Here is a 19005-nt window from a genome sequence, read left to right on the forward strand (position 1 = left end):
TAATTAGTCGAATTGGTTCTCGTGTAGTTTTTTCTTTTTCAATTGACTTTATCAGACACTCCTGTCTTGTTTTTGCGTTTGCCTTTTGCCAGCACTTTTCGATATTTCCCCAATTATATTGACGATTTTTGAATCTTTGTTTTGCTTTGGTGCTGTGTTCCTGCCATTCGGTATCTTCACTACATATCCTCCTGATTCGGAGGAACTCTCCATAGGGTATACTGGAAATAAGAGAAGCTTGGTGGCAACTAGTTGCTTCCAATGTAGCATTGGTGGCTGTTGCTTTTCTGTGAAGTGTCGTGTGAATATGGTTTTCCTTGACATAAATACGAGTATCCAGGAAGGTGATCTCGGTGTTGCTGATTTCATAAGTAAAAGTTAATCCGGCCGTACTGGCGTTGATGATATTGAAATACTCCTGGAATTCGTCTTTGGTTCCTTCCCAAATAATCAACAGGTCGTCTATAAACCTTATCCAACACATGATCTTACTTGTGAATTTGTCAAATTCTGGCGCCCAAGCTATTTCATTTTCCCAGTACCCCATCGTGAGACAGGCATAATTGGGACTGAATGAAAAACCCATCGCGGTTCCGCTGCATTGTCTGTATATTTCTTCCCCGAACAGGAAGATGTTTTGTGATAGGCATAATTCCATCATGTCTAACAGCATTTGGTTATGATTTTTATACCCAATGTCTCTTTGTTGTAGGAAGTAATTGCAAGCTTTAAGACCCAAGTTATTTTGTATATTTGTATACAATGATACAACATCCATAGATATTAGTTGATAACTTTCTTGCCATGGGGTGTTTTCTAGTCGTCTCAACAAGTCGTTGGTGTCCTGGATATATGAGCTGAGTTCTGTTACGTGGGGTTTGAGAAAGTAATCTATGTAGTTTGAAATTGGTTCTAGCAAAGAGCCCTTTGCCGATAATATTGGTCTGCCTGGTGGTTTGTTGCGATCTTTATGCACCTTTGGAAGGAAGTATATTGTTGCTGTGATTGGGTGGCTAGTTGTAAGGTATTTTTCTTCATCACTGTCAATGAGATTATTTAATTTCCATTGTCTCAATTTTTCATCTAACTTGGTCTTGATTTCTTGAGTTGGGTTTGTTCTTAATCTTTCATAATATCTCGTGTCTTTCAATTGACGGTGTGCCTCGGTGATATATGAGCTTTTGTCCCAGATCACAATATTGCCGCCTTTATCGGCCATTTTTATCTCAATTAGATCATCATTGCAGAGGTTTTCTAACCCTTTTCGTTCTTCTTGGGTTAGATTGTCCTGATATTTGCATCCCTTGATTTTATATAGGTCCTGAATCACCGCTTCTTGGAAAGTATCCACCTTGTTACCCGGTGGTAATTGAGGATAAAATTTCGATTTTGGTTTCAAATTGCTGATGCCTGCTCCCTTTTGTGTAATTACTTGACTCAACGTTATTTCTTCCTCATTCATGGTGTCAAGGTTCAGGAGGGTAGTAAAGGCTTCTGCCTCTCTTACCCGCAACCCTGGGGTATCCTGGTTTGTCATCTGGGTGCTTTTGCTGTTTTTATATTTGTTTTCCTCAAAGAATTTGGCTAGTTTAATCTTTCTCACATAAAGGTATAGATCAATCCTTGCTTGAGCGATATTCATTTTCTTTTTTGGGCAGAAATTGATGCCTCGTTTGAGAAGCTTCATTTCAGTTTCAGTGATTGTTCTTTTCGAGAGGTTTATGATTTGTAACTTGTCCATTATTTCCCCTTCTTCTGGCGCATGCTCCTTGTTTCCGTGCCTATCTTCTCGGATGATTGTTCTGTTCCGATTGCCCCTTCTTGTCTTCTTCTGTTTGTTGTCCACCGTCTGCCTCTTCCTCTTCCTCTCTGTTGATTTTGTGCGCCTCGGCTCTGTTCCCATTGCCTTTGTTGTAGCACGAGGCGCATATCCCCTAAAAAAGGCATCCTTTCTGTGTTTACTGGTGCCCCTTGTTGTTCTTCATTTCCCTCTGCAGATATAAGTGAGCATGAGGATGAGGCGCTGCTTGACAAATTTGTGCTTCGTTTTTGTGGAGACATTTGTTTGATGAAGTCATATTTCCTAGAGAAGGTGAAAATACAGCCTTCCTCATAATCCACTGTGTCCCTTATGAATTTGTTGTGTTTGCGTTCTCGTACAGTTTCCTCATGTTTGGTTATTTGACTGTCCAGTTCCTCCTTGAACTTAGTCATTTCACTATTCAATTTCAGTGAGATGATTTCCTTTTCCATTTCCTTGAGTTCCTCCTGTATTTTGTTTAGACTAATTTCTATGTGTTTTACCAGAATTGCTACCAGTCCCAGGGAGGATTGAAGGATGAACTCACCCCATTCCTCCAAAAGTTCGTTTGAAGTGTCCTGATGGCTAGGCATTAGCATTATCCTTAATCCTCTTGGTATCATTTTTGCCTCCAAGTATTTCTGTAAAGCAATGAATTCCCAGGACTTGTTAATCTCTTTGCGGCTTAGTTTCTCCCACAATCTCAATTTACTTTTCACATCCGATTTTTGCGTATCTGCTTTGGTTGGTTTGTCACCCTTGTCTCTTTCGACATTGCCCTTTACAAACATCGTTGTTAACATTTCACCTCTTTTTGCTGCCCTTTGTTCCATTTTTGTTTCCAAGTTTGCTGTGTGTTTTGAATTGAATTTATCGTGGCACGTGGAAAGACAGAGCCCGTCCTCTTATGCATTCAACAGGTGGGAAAGTTCATGCGCGCATCATTCTGTGATGATATCATGCTCGCGCCCTTCAATTCCCAATGCACAGGCGGTCGGCACACACATAGAGACAATACCGAAGAACATACGTGGAGGAGATCGTGAGAAAATTATGCGCAAAAAAGAATCGCGACACATCCTAAACTTCAGAACCCTACATCCACATGGCCTGAACCAATCGGAGGAGTTGTACATCCACCTCGTCTAAGAAATCAACAATGAGCTGGTGAAGGACAGAGAGAGATGAGTGACACATGACACATGCACGGAAGGACTGGAGAAATCAAACTGGGATGAATCCCACTACAGGGATAGAAACATGCAATGACCCCCAAAGGGATCTCTGACAAACTGGCTGCTAGTTAAGTAATCCCACTGGAGGGATATGAACAATCTAAAACAACAAATATTCATGATGCAATGAATACCTAATAAACTGACTTTGGTAATAGCACTTAACTAGCGGACCCAACTTCACAAAACAGACTCTTTTTACAAAAAACTACAAAAACCATAATGCCTAGAGTAATACAGGATGTGAGGTAACATCCAATATCATTGGTTACTTTAAAAGTGAAAAAAAATGTAAACAAGTGATCGTGAGCAAGGTGCCAGGAGCACTGAAACGCGTTGATCGGTTTGTTTGTTTCCAAGCTGTAAAAATTGATTAAAACAATTGTGGAAAGGCAGCGAGTGTGCGCCCATTACTTTCGTGAAATCGGAAGTGTGTGCTATATTGAACGGCGAGGTTCCGCCGTAGGGAAACGCACCCACATTGAGCGCTCGCAGTGGCTGGGAAAACAGGAACCGGCGTGTGAAGATATATATATATATATATATATCAGAAGAGTTGTTCACTTGGTGAAAGCCTCAAGACACAAGGTAAGTTCTTAATGGTTTATTGGGAGAGCTGCATCTGCCACGTGCAAGCAAGCATTCAAAATATTCAGTCAATTCGCCGACGCGTTTCGTGTGCTGCACGCACTTCTTCTTGGGCTGACACAGTGAATGGCGCAAGCAGAGTCAGGACACCTGTATTGCTTTTCACTTTAACACCCTTGTGGGCGGAGACAGTCATACTGCCTGCTGGTTGCTGTAGTGCCTGAAAATGTTATCCCAGTGGATTGCTTGCGTAATAGTCACTTAAAAAATACAAATCCCCAGTGGGTCGATGAGAGCTTACCTCGGGGCAGTGGTAGCACCATCTGACTCTCGTCCCCGCTCCTTGTGCCCCCAAATGCCGACGTCGGTTGGCGCCAGCACATAGACCGTAGAAACAGCAGGGCTTCCGCCGCGACTGGACTAGCCGCATAAATGCAAATCAGAAGAGTTGTCCACTTGGTGAAAGCCTCAAGACACAAGGTAAGTTCTTAACGGTTTATTGGGAGAGCTGCATCTGCCACGTGCAAGCAAGCATTCAAAATATTCAGTCAATTCGCCGACGCGTTTCGTGCGTTGCGCGCACTTCTTCTTGGGCTGACACAGTGAATGGCGCAAGCAGAGTCAGGACACCTGTATTGCTTTTCACTTTAACACCCTTGTGGGCGGAGACATTCATACTGCCTGCTGGTTGCTGTAGTGCCTGAAAATGTTATCCCAGTGGATTGCTGGCATAATAGTCACTTAAAAAATACAAATAATGAGGGGAGGAGCTTCAAGATGGTTGCGTAAGCAGAGGGCTCCCGGGACCCGCGCCGCCCTCTCGCGACTATCCTCGAAATATCCTGGTTATTATTATGGGCTTTTGAAGATCTACTCTTGCTGACTCCACTATCCTTTCAAAAATTGAATTTGGATGTCGGGAGCCAATTTTACGTCAACTTCATCTTTCTGGCCCACCCCGATCGAGACCGGGGACTCTTCTGCTTTGGTGGACCGAGGAGTAAGTCAACAACAGCGGCCTTAGGGACATCTTCCCAGTTGGCCTCATTGTCGCTTTCAGTTTCGATTTTTCCTCGACCCCTTGAGTGACTATTCTACGAGCGGATCGGCTCCCAAGTTGGTGCAGCTTGGACCCGCTGTGTTGGCCTGCCATATCTCTCTACCCTCGACTTGTCCCTCGATTTGCATTCTACCGTTTTGGCCTAAAATTCTGATTCGGTATCCCACTAGCACCGGCCATTTTCACCAGGTCCAGAGGGCCCCTTCGGGGCACAGCTTCCAATATGGCTTCCAAACCTGAGTTCGAGAGGCGCAAGACGCCGATCCGTGGGGGACCTACTCAGACTAATGTGATGGATCGCTATACACAACCGAAGGGTTCCCCCGGCAGTACCGGCCGTACTCTTGCGGACCCCGGGCCCTACTCTACTGCGCCATCGGAGGTTTCTCTCCAGGACCTGATGAGTGCCATTACTGGGATGAAAGCTGATATGGGACAACAGTATGAGGCTCTTGCCTCCAAGATCGATACTGTGGCTGTCGATGTCGCACTTATCAGAGCTGATCTGGCCAAGACTAATGAGAGGGTCAAGGCTTTGGATTTAAAGACCTCCAGTCTCATCACTGATATGGCGGACGCACAGTCGGAAATTGGCAACCTACGATCGTCGCACGACCTGATGGCCCGATGACTGGACGAATATGAAAATAGGGCCCGGCGAAACAACATACGCTTGGTGGGAGTGCCGGAAAATCCCGAGGGCACCACCGTCAACCTTCTTGTGGAGGATTTGATCCTCAACCATCTTGCTCCCGCTGGACTCAGCAAATTCTTCGCTGTTGAACGTGCATATCGCTTCCCGGGTGGGAAGATTAAACCAGGGGCCCCCGAGGCCTATCATTGCAAGGCTTTTCCATTTTCGGGATAGAGATGCTATCCTCAAAGCCTCTCGAGGTCCTGGCCCATTGAAGTTCGACAATAGTACTGTCAACATCTACCCAGATTTTACTCCTCAGGTCCAGCGACAAAGGATGGGGTTCCAGGGAGTGAAGAGGCGATTGTGGGACTTGGGCCTCAAGTATGCAATGTTGTTTCCAGCTCGATTACGCATCGAATATGAGGAACAAACCTTTTTCTTTGATCGACCAGACTGCGCCAGTGACTGGCTCGGCTCATTGCCTAAAAGAGACGATCAAAACGGACTCCCCGGTGGAGCAGAGGGGGGTGCATCGGACCAGGAGTGACATTGTGGTTCTCGACGTCTGGTTTCTTGTTACTACTTATCAGCTGAGTTATGCCATTTGCTTCATTATTGTTAGGGTTGAGCCCGAGGGTGGTTCGGGTGTGGGTTGACTCTTTTCCTCCTCCCGGGTTCTTTGTGTAGTGTAGTTATGAGAGGGCGACAGGCACACTGCAAATTGGGGTGGCTCTTGAGTCGTACGCAGGGGTGCAGGGTGGGGGGTGTTGTAACGGGGGGTTGTTGTGGGGTGGGGGGAGGGATTGTTAATGTTATTGTATTTGTCTTTTTTACATGGCACTGTATGCTTTGCTCTTATCCTTCTGTAGTTGGGTTCCGGGGGGGGGAGGGCTACGGTCCTTTTCCGGGATGGGGGGTGGTGAGTTGAAGTTGCTGTCCTGGAACGTTAATGGTATGGGGGACAAGATAAAATGTGGAGTTGTTTCTCAGTTCCTTCGACGCCAGTCCCCTGATATTGCTTTGTTACAGGAGACCCATCTGATAGTGAATGCTTGCCGGGCTTTGGTTAGACGTGGGTATAGGCTGGTTGCTCATGCTGGATTCACCTCCGGTTCCAGAGGGGTGGGCATTCTGATTAGATCCTCTCTACCACTTGAAATAGACAAAATAATGCTTGATGATAGGGGTCGATATGCTGCTATTTCGGGGAGATGGGAGGGTAAGATGCTCTCTATAGTTAATATATATGTCACCCCGGCTCTCCAGGCCACTACTTATGCTGACCTTGGTCGGCTTTTGTTGGGGCTTCCTGATGGTCTCCTTATTCTTGGGGGGATTTTAATTCTGTGGTCTCTGGTAACTCTGATCGCTACCCGCCCAGAGGCTTACCGAATTTCCAGAAGTGGCTTTCTGAACTGCTGGAAACCTTTGGATTAGTGGATGCTTGGAGGATGCTACACCCCTCGCAACTACAATATACGTTCCATTCTGGGGCCCACGGTAGTCTCTCTAGAATTGATAATTTTTTACTGCCGTCGGCCCACTCTTCCTCCGTGCGAGAGGTCCGTCACCTCCCCAGGGGCATCTCTGATCATTCTCCCCTGTGGCTAAGGGTTGCGGTTGGGGTAGGTAGCGAGGGGAGAGTTGCTCCTATTAACCCTTGGTATTTGCGAAACCCCAAGACGCGCTCTGAGCTGGTCAAGGCCATTGATTGCTACTTTAATGAAAATGTGGGGTCTGTCTCCTCTTCTGTTTCACTATGGGAGGCTTTCAAAACTGTTATTCGGGCTTGTTCACTGTCATTGATTGCTGCCGCTAAGAAGGCTAAACATGAAGAATTATTGCGTCTTGAGGATGAGATAACAGTACTTGAGAGTGAACTGGGTGGGAATGATACCCCTGCAACTTTACACTCCCTAGCTCTGAAGCAGGCCGACTATAGAGCCCTGGTGACTGACGCTGCTAAAGTCAGGAATAGAGAGCAGCAGGGTAGACTCTACGATGTGGGTGATAAGGCGGGTAAGCTCATTGCGTGGTTGGACAAGTCTGAGAGAGCGAATCGAGTTGTGCTGGTGATTGAAAAGTCGAATGGGGACCGTGTATCTGACCCGATAGGGATTGTTGATTGCTTTGTGGACCATTTCCAGACGGTCTATGCCTCGGTGAGCGATAGAGATGAGTGTGACTCCCGTTTGCTGTTGCGTGATATCGCGTTACCCTGCCTCTCTGATGAGGATAAGGCCATGATGGATGCGCCTATAACAGTGGATGAGGTCGCTGGTACCATTCGTGCCCTTCGATCTGGTAAGGCCATGGGGCCCAATGGCTTGCCTACTGAGCTATACAAATTACGGCCCGACAAAATGGCGCCCTATCTGAGAAATATGTTTCTTGAGGCTTTCGATACTGGTCTCCTTCCTATTGATCAGCGCCTGGCCACCATCGTTGTCATTCACAAGGAAGGTAAGCCGCGTGATTGTTGCGCTTCCTACAGGCCTATTTCACTGCTTAATGCTGAGCCCAAGGTACTTGCTAAATTACTGGCTAATCGACTGGTTAAGGTGGTCGGCGACTTGATCCATCCGGATCCATCCGGTTTCATCCCACACCGAAATACCGCCCTTATCCTTAGGAGACTCCACGGAGTTCTCGCGAGAGCTGGAACTCTGACTGAGTCAGCCATTTTGGCTTGCCTTGATGCCACTATGGCTTTTGATACGATTGAATAGCCTTATCTCTGGGCAGCTCTCGCCAAGTTTGGTTTCGGCTCGAAATTTATCGCCTGGGTGAAGCTCCTTCATGAATGACCACTAGCCCAGGTGGTGGTGAATGGCAGGGTGTCCGGTTCTGTCGCACTTGGACGTGGCACCCGTCAGGGTTGTCCGCTGTCTCCGTTGCTTTTTGCCCTCGCTCTGGAGCCGTTGGCCGAGTGGCTTCGCTGGGAACCCTCGATCAAGGGTATCCAGTGGACCTCCGACTTTGAAGATCGTGTCTCGCTATATGCAGATGACATTCTTCTTTATCTCACCTCCCCCCGGAAGTCTCTTAATAAGCTATTCGATGTTCTTACCTCCTTCGGGAAGAACTCGGGTCTTGTTATCAACTGGACCCAGTCCTGCGTCTACGTTCTGGCTGGGGATCTACCCCCTTTGCCCCGTAGATTTCCGATTCAGGTGGCCGAGACTGGTTTTAGGTACCTGGGGATTCATGTCTCGCTGGTTTCCACCGTCCGTTACGAGCGTAACCTTCATGCCCCTCTCCAGCGGCTTAAACTTGACGTCTCACGGTGGCGACGACTGCCCCTTTCTCCATTGGGGCGTGCGACTCTCTTTAAGATGATGTCGCTCCCCAGGTTCTTATATGCACTTCAGAACTTTTTTGATCCTATACCTCCTGGGTATTTCCGTGAGGTTTAGAGCCTTCAGAGTCAACTGATTTGGGACGGGCGTGCTCGTATCTCCTTACCCAAACTCACTTTGCCGTGGTATGATGGTGGCATCGCCCTCCCTGACATCAGACGCTACTACTGGGCCTCGCAGCAATGCGCAGTTAATCATGTAACTTACGCCCCTGGTCATACTCCTGCCTTTGGGATGGATAAACATCTTCTGCCAGGCGGGAATTTTAACAAGGCACTGCACTCTAAGAAACCATTTAACGCCCTGACTGGCCCCACAAAAAGTGCTGTGCGAGTGTGGCGAGACGCGAATGCTGCTATGGGGTGGAGTGATAGGTTAACCCGAGTGACACCGTTGTATGATTCTGACCATCTGGGCAATTTGTGGACAACGAAAGGATTCGATAAATGGGACATGATTGGTATAAGCAAGGTGGAGGATCTCTGGTCCAGAGGTAGTATTAAGACTTTTGAGGCGCTCAAAATTGAATATGAGCTTGACGACAAGGAGCACTTCAGGTACATTAAAGTGCGACATGCCTTGACCTCTGTTTTCCCTCCGGGGACGGAGATTCCCCAATCCTCGCCGCTGGAGGACCGTATCCTTGACGGCCATGTGCCGGACAGTACCATATCACTGATTTACAAAAAACTCATCAATAACAGGGCTATTTTGCTTGAGCGCCTCAGGGCCTCGTGGATCGCGGATGGCCTGGAACTAGATGACCAAGATTGGCAAGCGGCCGTCTCCTCCCCTAAGGAGGTGGCCATACCCGCCCGCCTCCGTTTTCTACAGTTGAAGATCCTCCATCGTGTATATGTAACTGGCACGCGTCTGGTGCGAATGGGTTACTCTCTTGATGGGCTATGTAAGCACGGCTGCGGTATGAGTGGTACCTACCTGCATATCATTTGGGAGTGTCCTGAGGTGGCTGCCTTCTGGTCTAGAGTGCCTGCGATTATGGAAAGAGTCACCGGGGTCTTTCTATTGCCTGAGGCCAGACGATGCCTTATTAATGTCTGGGAACCTACGGACTACAACATGGCTCAGACTTTTTGGGCGACTCTTGGTAACATGATTGCCAAGAGGGATATTGCACAACTCTGGGGTTCCCACAGACCACCCACGATAGCGGCTTGGAAGGAGAACATGGACTGGTGTATGTTCAGAGAAAAGACGGTCTATATGGCCCGGGGCCGACCTAAGAAATGGGGTAGAATTTGGTCCCAATGGAACACTTACCGTGGAAATGTCTGCACTCCCCCACAGGACTACACCAGTGAAATCTCGCCGTCTCCTTAGTTGGCGTTCCGGACTTATGTTTGTAATAGTATGTATTTATCGATCTCCTCGCCGCCCCTTATCTCGAGACATATGCTCCATTAAATATGCTAGTCGGACTCCACCACCCTCTCCCTTTGATTCCCTGCAATTGATTATTGCCATGTGTCTGTGTTTTATGTTGTTAGTTCAGTTCATCAAAATTTCAAAACTAAACCTACAATACTTGTCTTTTGATTCTTCGTTATGTACATGAATATATTGCGGGTCGCTCAACCCCCCAACAAGATACTGGGGAGCCTCATTGTGAGACGTCATACTGTTTAAATGTCATAGCGGCCGGCTCGTTGGGTTGTAGGCTGACAACTGTGTACTGTGCATAAATATAAATAAAGGTTTTAAAAAAAAATATATACAAATCCCCAGTGGGTCGATGAGAGCTTACATCGGAGCTGTGGCACCATCTGACTCTCGTTCCCGCTCCTTGTGCCCCCAAATGCCGACGTCGGTTGACGCCAGCACATAGACTGTAGAAACAGCAGGGCTTCCGCCGCGACTGGACTAGCCACATAAATGCAAATCAGAAGAGTTGTCCACTTGGTGAAAGCCTCAAGACACAAGGTAAGTTCTTAACGGTTTATTGGGAGAGCTGCATCTGCCACGTGCAAGCAAGCATTCAAAATATTCAGTCAATTCGCCGACGCGTTTCGTGCGTTGCGCGCACTTCTTCTTGGGCTGACACAGTGAATGGCGCAAGCAGAGTCAGGACACCTGTATTGCTTTTCACTTTAACACCCTTGTGGGCGGAGACAGTCATACTGCCTGCTGGTTGCTGTAGTGCCTGAAAATGTTATCCCAGTGGATTGCTTGCATAATAGTCACTTAAAAAATACAAATCCCCAGTGGGTCGATGAGAGCTTACATCGGGGCAGTGGCACCATCTGACTCTCGTTCCCGCTCCTTGTGCCCCAAATGCCGACGTCGGTTGACGCCAGCACATAGACCGTAGAAACAGAAGGGCTTCCGCCGCGAATGGACTAGCCGCATAAATGCAAATCGGAAGAGTTGTCCACTTGGTGAAAGCCTCAAGACACAAGGTAAGTTCTTAACGGTTTATTGGGAGAGCTGCATCTGCCACGTGCAAGCAAGCATTCAAAATATTCAGTCAATTCGCCGACGAGTTTCGTGCTCTGCGCGCACTTCTTCTTGGGCTGACACAGTGAATGGCTCAAGCAGAGTCAGGACACCTGTATTGCTTTTCACTTAAATGCCCTTGTGGCCCTTGAGACAGTGGATTGCTTGCATAATAGTCACTTAAAAAATACAAATCCCCAGTGATGTGATCAGTGATGTCAAATGAGATGTCATCAGTGATGTCATTTGAGATGTCATCAGTGATGTCATCAGTGATGTCACTGACCATGTCATGAATGATGTAATATGTGACATCATCAGCAGTGGATTGCGGGTGCGCGAAATATAGTTAGTACAACTAACTATATGGGAGCAATTTCAATGGTTTTTTAAATGCTAATTCCTAACTATATAAGGCATGAAACCTATGGTTTTTTAAGTGAATATATATATATATATATATATATATATATATATATATATATATATATATATATATATATATATATATAGTATTAATATGTTGCATAAAATATGTCTGTATTAGACTGAAATGCAGCTGTTCAGTTATCAGCATACCAACGTGTCTCTTCTATGACCGGACTTACCAGATCCAAGTAACCGTAATCTTATCCCATCTCCGAGTGCTTACTGGAAAGTTTTTTCTTTAGCCTTTTAATGCCGTTAGCGGTAGTGCCCTTCCATGCCCCACCAGCGGTTAGGTGCAGTTCTCTGATGGGAGTTTCGAGGTGGGAGTGGTGCCCTCCTATGCTTTTGTGATGGGGACGCTCACCCTTTTTATCTCCTCACAGGGAGAACAAGATGAGGATCTTATAACTGGACACTAGGTCGTCTTCTTTCATCTCGCAGACTAGTGTGCAAGTGGTTATTTCTGAGGTGTGAATGAAGTAAGTAATGTATATGTTATGGAGAATTGGTCGCCCGCTTCCTAAGGATTACACAAAAAGTAACCACCCTCTCCAATGTCTCTTCTGTTGCAGATCTATTCAGTTGATGATGAAGAAAACTCAACCTCAACCTTGGAGATACTTGTCCCGCGTGACCTAGCGGATGGATTTGTAAATAACAAGCGGGAGAGCTACAAGTTTAAGTGAGTCGCATATTCTATCCCTCTCTTTGGTACAGTAGGTTTAAGCCACTGGATTGCTCATGAGACTGATGATGTTCACCTGGTCCCTTGCGGCAACCCTCAGCAGCTCATGTATGAAGAGTGCAGATGAATGCTTTGAGTGTCTGCATCTGATGACTTCTAGTGTTGGAACCCTCATTGGCGGTAGGACAGCGTGTGCTGCATCCATGCTAGGTTTTCATGATCTCCACATGAGCTATATTTACCTTCAATTAATCTAAAGGAGAGTATATGTATGGTTGTGGTTATCCTGCAGATGCGGCTTGCATCTTGCTCTTCTCAAGCTGCGTTGATCCACCTCGGCGTTGCCTAATCCAGAAGAAAGCATGTTATCCTTTTCTATAAATTTTCCATTTTTGTTGTCCATCGTTTCTTTAAACAAGTAGACTTGATGCCTTTTGGACTCTTCAGATCCAGGAGTCCAGACACTATATCTGTGCTCATGTGCTCCTACGAATACCAGAGGGCGCGATGCAAATCGAGGCATATCGAGTACATGTGTTGGTAAATGCCTAGTTCAGGCAGATGCGTTCTGCGAGTGCCCTTTCTGGATTAGAACAGACTCCTCCCTGATTTGATCTCAGATGCCTCGTTTCATCGGGCTGTCGTGAACACTAAAACGTACATGGACTTGAGCTGATAGTTGTATGGATACACTCTACACCCCCTTCCATCGTGTTAGCACCGGCTGCGGGCTGAAATGCCTTTTGCTCCCATGTGTCCAAGCTAGGTTTCTGATATAGATTTCTTAAACCTACCGATCAGTCCTCCAACGACTTAGCCAATATTGTCTCTAATGCCTGCAGAGGGCCAGTGTGTCCATCGCTGTTTGCCTCTGAACCCAGAACATCCTCTCTGCAGACACCCACCATGTTCTAGTAATCTGTGCTTACCCTTCAGAAGATGAGTGTGAGGTTCATGGAGTGCTATGCAATGGGTAACAGCCAGACCTACTTTGTACTGTGCTAAGCGGCCATACAATATACAACAGCTCTTGGTAGAGAAAGTGGCCTCGCCGAAGGATAAAATGCCACCCAACAGCTGTGGTTTGATAGTGAAGGTCAAAGGACATGTCCTGAGAAGGAACATGGTTGTGATCTGTGCAGAATGTCCAACACGTGTTCTTTCTGGAACCAAGGCAAGGCTAGAACCTCTCCTCACCTCTCTCACTCTAGGATGGAAGGTCTCAGGCATAGGTACCCTGTGTCCCTCTCTTGAGTTCACCATCTCCAGAAGCTAGGCCTGCCTCCTGCTAAGGAGGTTTAGGATGGCTGCCTACTGGCCCTCCCTGGTAACTCTGCCCAGTCTGCCAGGACTGCACCCCTCCTTTCTACTCGGGGTGCAAGGTTCAGGTGTATTGTATTTATGGTGCACTGGCTGACCTCTGAGTCTGCAGTTCCTCACCAGAGGATTCAGGAGAGCAAATAGAGTAGAGACAGCCAGTTAACATATTTTTGGGAGATATTTTAATTTTTTTATAACTTGACGAAAGAAAAAAGTATCAAGCAAGCATTTTAACAGTTTAAAGAGCTTTTTTTGTCCTCTCTGGTGGTGACGTAGCAGGTGTCAGTACTTCAATACAATATACACAACCAACTCTCTTGACCACAGCTAGTTCCACCAGCTGTGTTTGTACATCAAGAATTCTTCCCATGTCTGTGCCTATAGGCAAGAGGTACCATATATTCTTCGCATTTAGTCCACAGCCACTTCTTCATGGCCCTTTAAAAAAAAAAACCTCTCTGCTCCCATGCACTGGGCCATGCCAGAGCACGACATATCTCTTGTGAGATGGAAGGGATTGCCCCTTACAGCATAAGGCAATATGCTGTTTTTCCAAAATAAACCCGTGTTTGAGAGTGACCCCTTAGGTTAAGACAGGATAAGTGCTTTAGCAACACTCTGGAAACCATCTAGACATCCTGTGGGCGGGACTGCTTTACCTTTGCTATGGCTAACGTACCTATGAATACCAGCAACAAAAACTACACTGTCCTTCATCCCCTGACTCTAAGACCATTGATTGGTAGATTTATCAGTCAATCAGGATTTATAAAGCATCAAATCATCAGCCATGACGGTCCCAAGGCGCTAGAGTTAATAGCTGCTTCACGGAGCAAGCAGTGAATACCCCGGCAACAGCAGGAGAAAGCACTCAGGAAAACGAGGAGAAAGAAAGGCGAAAGCTGTAAAACACAAGGCGAAACCAGGAGAAAGCACTCAGAAAAACGAGGGGAGAGGCAGGAGAAAGCTGTAAATAATGAGGCAAAAGCAGGAGAAAGCACTCAGAAAAACGAGGGGAGAGGCAGGAGAAAGCTGTAAATAATGAGGCAAAAGCAGGAGAAAGCATTCTGAAAAATGAGGGGAAAGGAAGGAGAAAGTTGTAAAAAAAAATGAGGCGAAACCAGGAGAAAGCACTCAAAACAACGAGGTGAAAGCAGGAGAAAGCACTCAGAAAACGAGGGGAAATGAAGGAGAAAGCTGTAAAGCACCAGGCGAAACCAAGAGAAAGCAATCAGAAAAACGAGGGGAAAGGAAGGAGAAAGCTGTAAAACACCAGGCGAAACCAGGAGAAAGTTCTCAGAAAAACAAGGGGAAAGGAAGGAGAAAGCTGTAAAACACCAGGCGAAACCAGGAGAAAGCACTCAGAAAAACGAGGGGAGAGGCAGGAGAAAGCTGTAAATAATGAGGCAAAAGCAGGGGAAAGCACTCAGAAAAACGAGGGGAGAGACAGGAGAAAGCTGTAAATAATGAGGCAAAAGCAGGAGAAAGCACTCAGAAAACGAGGGGAGAGAAAGGAGAAAGCAGTAAAAAAAATGAGGCAAAAGCAGGAGAAAGCCCTCAGAAACACAAGGGGAAAGGAAGGAGAAAGCAGTAAAAAATGAGGCAAAAGCAGGAGAAAGCCCTCAGAAAAACGAGAGGAGAGGATGGAGAAAGCAGTAAAAAAAAATGAGGCAAAAGCAGGAGAAAACCATCAGAAACACGAGGGGAAAGGAAGGAGAAAGCTGTAAATAATGAGGCAAAAGCAGGAGAAAGCACTCAGAAAAAAGGGGTATGAAGAGCGATGCAGCGGCATGCAGAGCTGGGCGTGGGACCTGCTACTTTTTTGCCAAATCATCTGTGTTCTGTGTAGGACTTGGCCCTCTCCCCAGAATTTTTCGTTTTTTTTATTCCTTTAATTTAGGGTGCCCCCTATTGTAACAAAAGGGTATAGTCATAGACATACTGTGTATGTCAAACTAATGTTAAGATGCAGGTGCTTACTTCCCCTAACATGGCCGCCACTGACCCCTGCTACTGCAGCGTGGTCTTAGTGGGCGCATTCTAGTGGTCAGGAGCTAGCTAGAACCCTCAAACAATGTATCCATACTAGCCTGCCAGCCTGTCCATAGCCATAATGGTGGAACCTACTAGAACCTCCTGGAACCTTCTGGAACAGGTGAGGTGGCACCAACTGCCACTGCCAACTGTCAACTGGGACTAAATAAGGAAAGGGAGGGAAACTTTCCTGTCAGACTGAGGGAGCACAGACCTGGGGGAGAACCTACGCAGGAGCTTTAGGCAGTGGGGCCTAGACAGGGACCTATGACACTGGGAGTGACAGGGCCTGGGTGCTGCCTACCAAGTGTTGAGGTATCCTGAATTTGCCCCTCTGACCTGGCCCGGCAGAAGGGGAACCCCAGGTCTGCTTAAAGGGAACTGGCTGAGGAGACTTGATATCAACCATCAACTTCAACATCCCCCCCCCTTCAAGGAACCCAGAGACTGCAATTCACAAGGGCGCAAGAAATATAAAGCGCCAAGAAGAAACCAATTCACCACAGGACTTTTGAGAAATCAACCAGGTATTGGCGCTGTAACACTCCCTGCGCTCCCTGACGCCACCTTGGATCCCTTTTTCTGGATTGCCACTGTTGTGTGAACTGTCCTGTGGAACCTGCTGATCTGATTCCAACTTAAATGAACTGTCTGCTGGCTAAGCGCTCTTATTCCCTGGCGCTACCACCCTACACTACCTGTCCTGAGGAAAGTGCCCCACTGAAGTGAATGCTAAGCGCTATCTCTGCGTAGCGCTAGCCTCCTGAACTGCTAGCCTGACTGAATTGCCTAAGGCTCAAGCACTGTAACTGCCTGCAGAAGCGCTAGAACCCTGAAGCGCTATGACTGCCTGAAGTGCTGTCCTGCATCATTTGAACTGGCTAATTTACTTCAGCTTGGTGAACTGGACAGAGCGCTGTGTCCCAGGCGCTATCCCTCCGATCACCTGCTGAAGAGCTGTGCCTCCTTGAGAAGCGTTTATGTCCTGCAGACTGTTGGGCCCTGAAGCACTATACTCTTAAAGCGCCACGAAGCTCCTGGGGGCTATTCCTGCCTGAAGCGCTTTTGCCCCGATGAGCGCTGACTCTGCCTGAGACGGCTGTTGTGCCTTCAAGCGCTGTCGCCCCCAGAGAAGCACTTCCATTCGTGACCTGCTGACTGAGCCCAGCGCCGTGAAACCCCTGGCGCTAGGCCCCTTTGAAAAGCGCTGTGATGCCCCTTCAAGCGCTCACCTGCTGGCCCTGAGAACCTGCGAGACTGGGAACACTGTCAATGAGCCCCGTGGGTCCTAATTGTTTATAGAAGGCCCCCCCTTTTTTGACATGGGCAATAGCCCTTAATGACAGGATAAGAAACCCCAAAATTGCTCATTTCGTGACTGGACTGAGGAGGAAGTAGTCCCTAGCTGTGGAATTACTTCAGTCAGATTGCTTCTCGGCAGGGACTGAGTTTCACAAGGAGAAATCCCCCTGCGGGTTCATTGATTTTATCCATGCCTAATGAAATGTTTTGCACTCCTGCCCCAGTGTTATAACTTCTACCTACCAACAGGGATACTCTTGAATACTGAAATGTTTTATCCCTGCGTCAAGAACTGCAGCGCAAGGAATTGGTTAATTGTGCCTGTCTAACGAAAGGTTTTGTTCCAACCTGAGAATTCCTGCTCATGTGCCATTGCTTTACTGGTTCTTAGGCACAGGGTTTAGATATAATTAATGGAAGGTTGATCCCTGCTTGAGGAGAATGTTATTCTGGGTAAATGAAATGTTTAGTCCTACATAAGGGGCTGTTATTTTTAAGCTGCAGGAGCTAGGAAAACCTTATTACAGGCCCTGCCGATTCGAGGAGCTTCCTGCGCAAAATTGCTAATGGGGCCTGGGTTCTAAAGACCTGTTTATTCCTGATTAAGGAAATGGTTACTTCTGCTAATTGAATGTTTCAACCTTTATTGAAATAAGTTATTGCTATTGAGAATATGAATGGCTCTACATGAAATGTTGTTCTCACCTGCGAACAGGATACTTCCTAATGAAAGGTTCCTACTAGATTAAGGGGGTGTTTACCCTGGTATTGGACTGTTTTAGAGGTCCCAAGGCCCACAGTTTATAGGCCTCAATTCATAAAAGGATAACCCCTGATTAGAGGATGTAATAGTATGCCTACAGTACCAGGATGAAGATTATTAGATTATTAGCAAAGGCTCGGCCCAAACCCAGGGATTATCCATATCTCGCCTAGTGTCCTACTCAGCCTAGGCCTTATGCATGGTTTACCTGTTATTAAATGTTTACTTCTCCTTAGAGAAGTGGTTACTTCCTGGAAGAAATGTTGAAATGTTGATGCATTGCCTACCAGTGTAAAATGAAATGCTGATTAGGAAGTAATGAAAGGCTATGCCTTTATTGTATGTGTTGCATTGGTGAATTGCTCCCTTTACTCTAACCCAATGGGATGTTTACCTAAGGGGATGCCTATTCTTGCTCAGGAAATGTTGTGCCTTTTTATGGGGTACTTACCTGATAGAATGTTTGTTTAACAACTAAAATGGAAATGTTTATTCAAGTTACTGACCTGTTTATGAAAGCCCACGGATATCCCCTGGGGTAAATGGTTAATGTGGTCAAGGAAATGACCGCCCAGTGGAATGTTTTATTCTGACCTAATGGGATATCCGTGCTCCTGCAAAAGGAGATGTTTCTATTTACATAAGGAAAGGTTTTAAAGGCGTAAGCCAAGCCCAGGACGCTCATGCTTATCTGTTGAAATGTTTAGCCCTACACAGGGATCTGTTATTAATTTCCATAAAGCTGGTCTGAATCTGGATGACATGTTTTTACGTTGGCTTCATAGGAAGTTCTTCATCTGCTTAAGGAGAATATTCTTTCTGGTCTACTGAAATGTATTATAACTAAGGAAATGTGTAGCCCTAATCTAGGAAATGCTTACTCTTGCTGGGAGTGATTCTTAAGATGGCTAATCCTGCACAAGGGGATGTTTATTCTTAATGAAATGTTTTTCTCCCAATTAGTGCTACATTTACTGGAAGTCTACAGTTATATATTTACATGTTTTCTACTGTAAAACACTCACCCTTGCTTGGTGAGAAGTGGGTAAAATGCCTACAGATCTAATATGATGTAATGTCATTTAGTTGCCTTTTGTGATGTATTCCTTACAGGTGTTGACAAGAAGCAAGGCTACGGTCAGGCCTGTGGTTATCTACATTTGATATTATTTAATATTCGGTATTTATCTTATATTTAATATTTATTCACCTAGTATTTATTGCCAAGTTGTGAGAAGTTGGCCTGATATGTAGTGTTTCCAATTCTGGAACCACTTGGTATCAGTCCAAACAAACCCCAAAGATGTCTGGTTGTAAGTCAACCTTGTTAGACAAGCT

At 46.3% G+C, this 19005-nt stretch overlaps 1 protein-coding gene across 1 annotated transcript in view; it reads left to right on the forward strand.

The window, feature by feature from the left end:
• KIF6 (kinesin family member 6) overlaps positions 1-19005 on the forward strand; it is a 1537786-nt gene that overhangs the window by 40100 nt on the left and 1478681 nt on the right. The window contains exon 2 of the mRNA XM_086925888.1: positions 12136-12245. Coding sequence (XP_086782014.1) covers positions 12136-12245 — 110 coding nt within the window. The remainder of the gene's footprint in view (positions 1-12135; positions 12246-19005) is intronic.

Source organism: Lissotriton vulgaris, chromosome 6 (genome assembly GCF_964263255.1).
Source record: "Lissotriton vulgaris chromosome 6, aLisVul1.2, whole genome shotgun sequence".
In the NCBI taxonomy this organism is placed as follows: Eukaryota; Metazoa; Chordata; class Amphibia; order Caudata; family Salamandridae; genus Lissotriton; species Lissotriton vulgaris.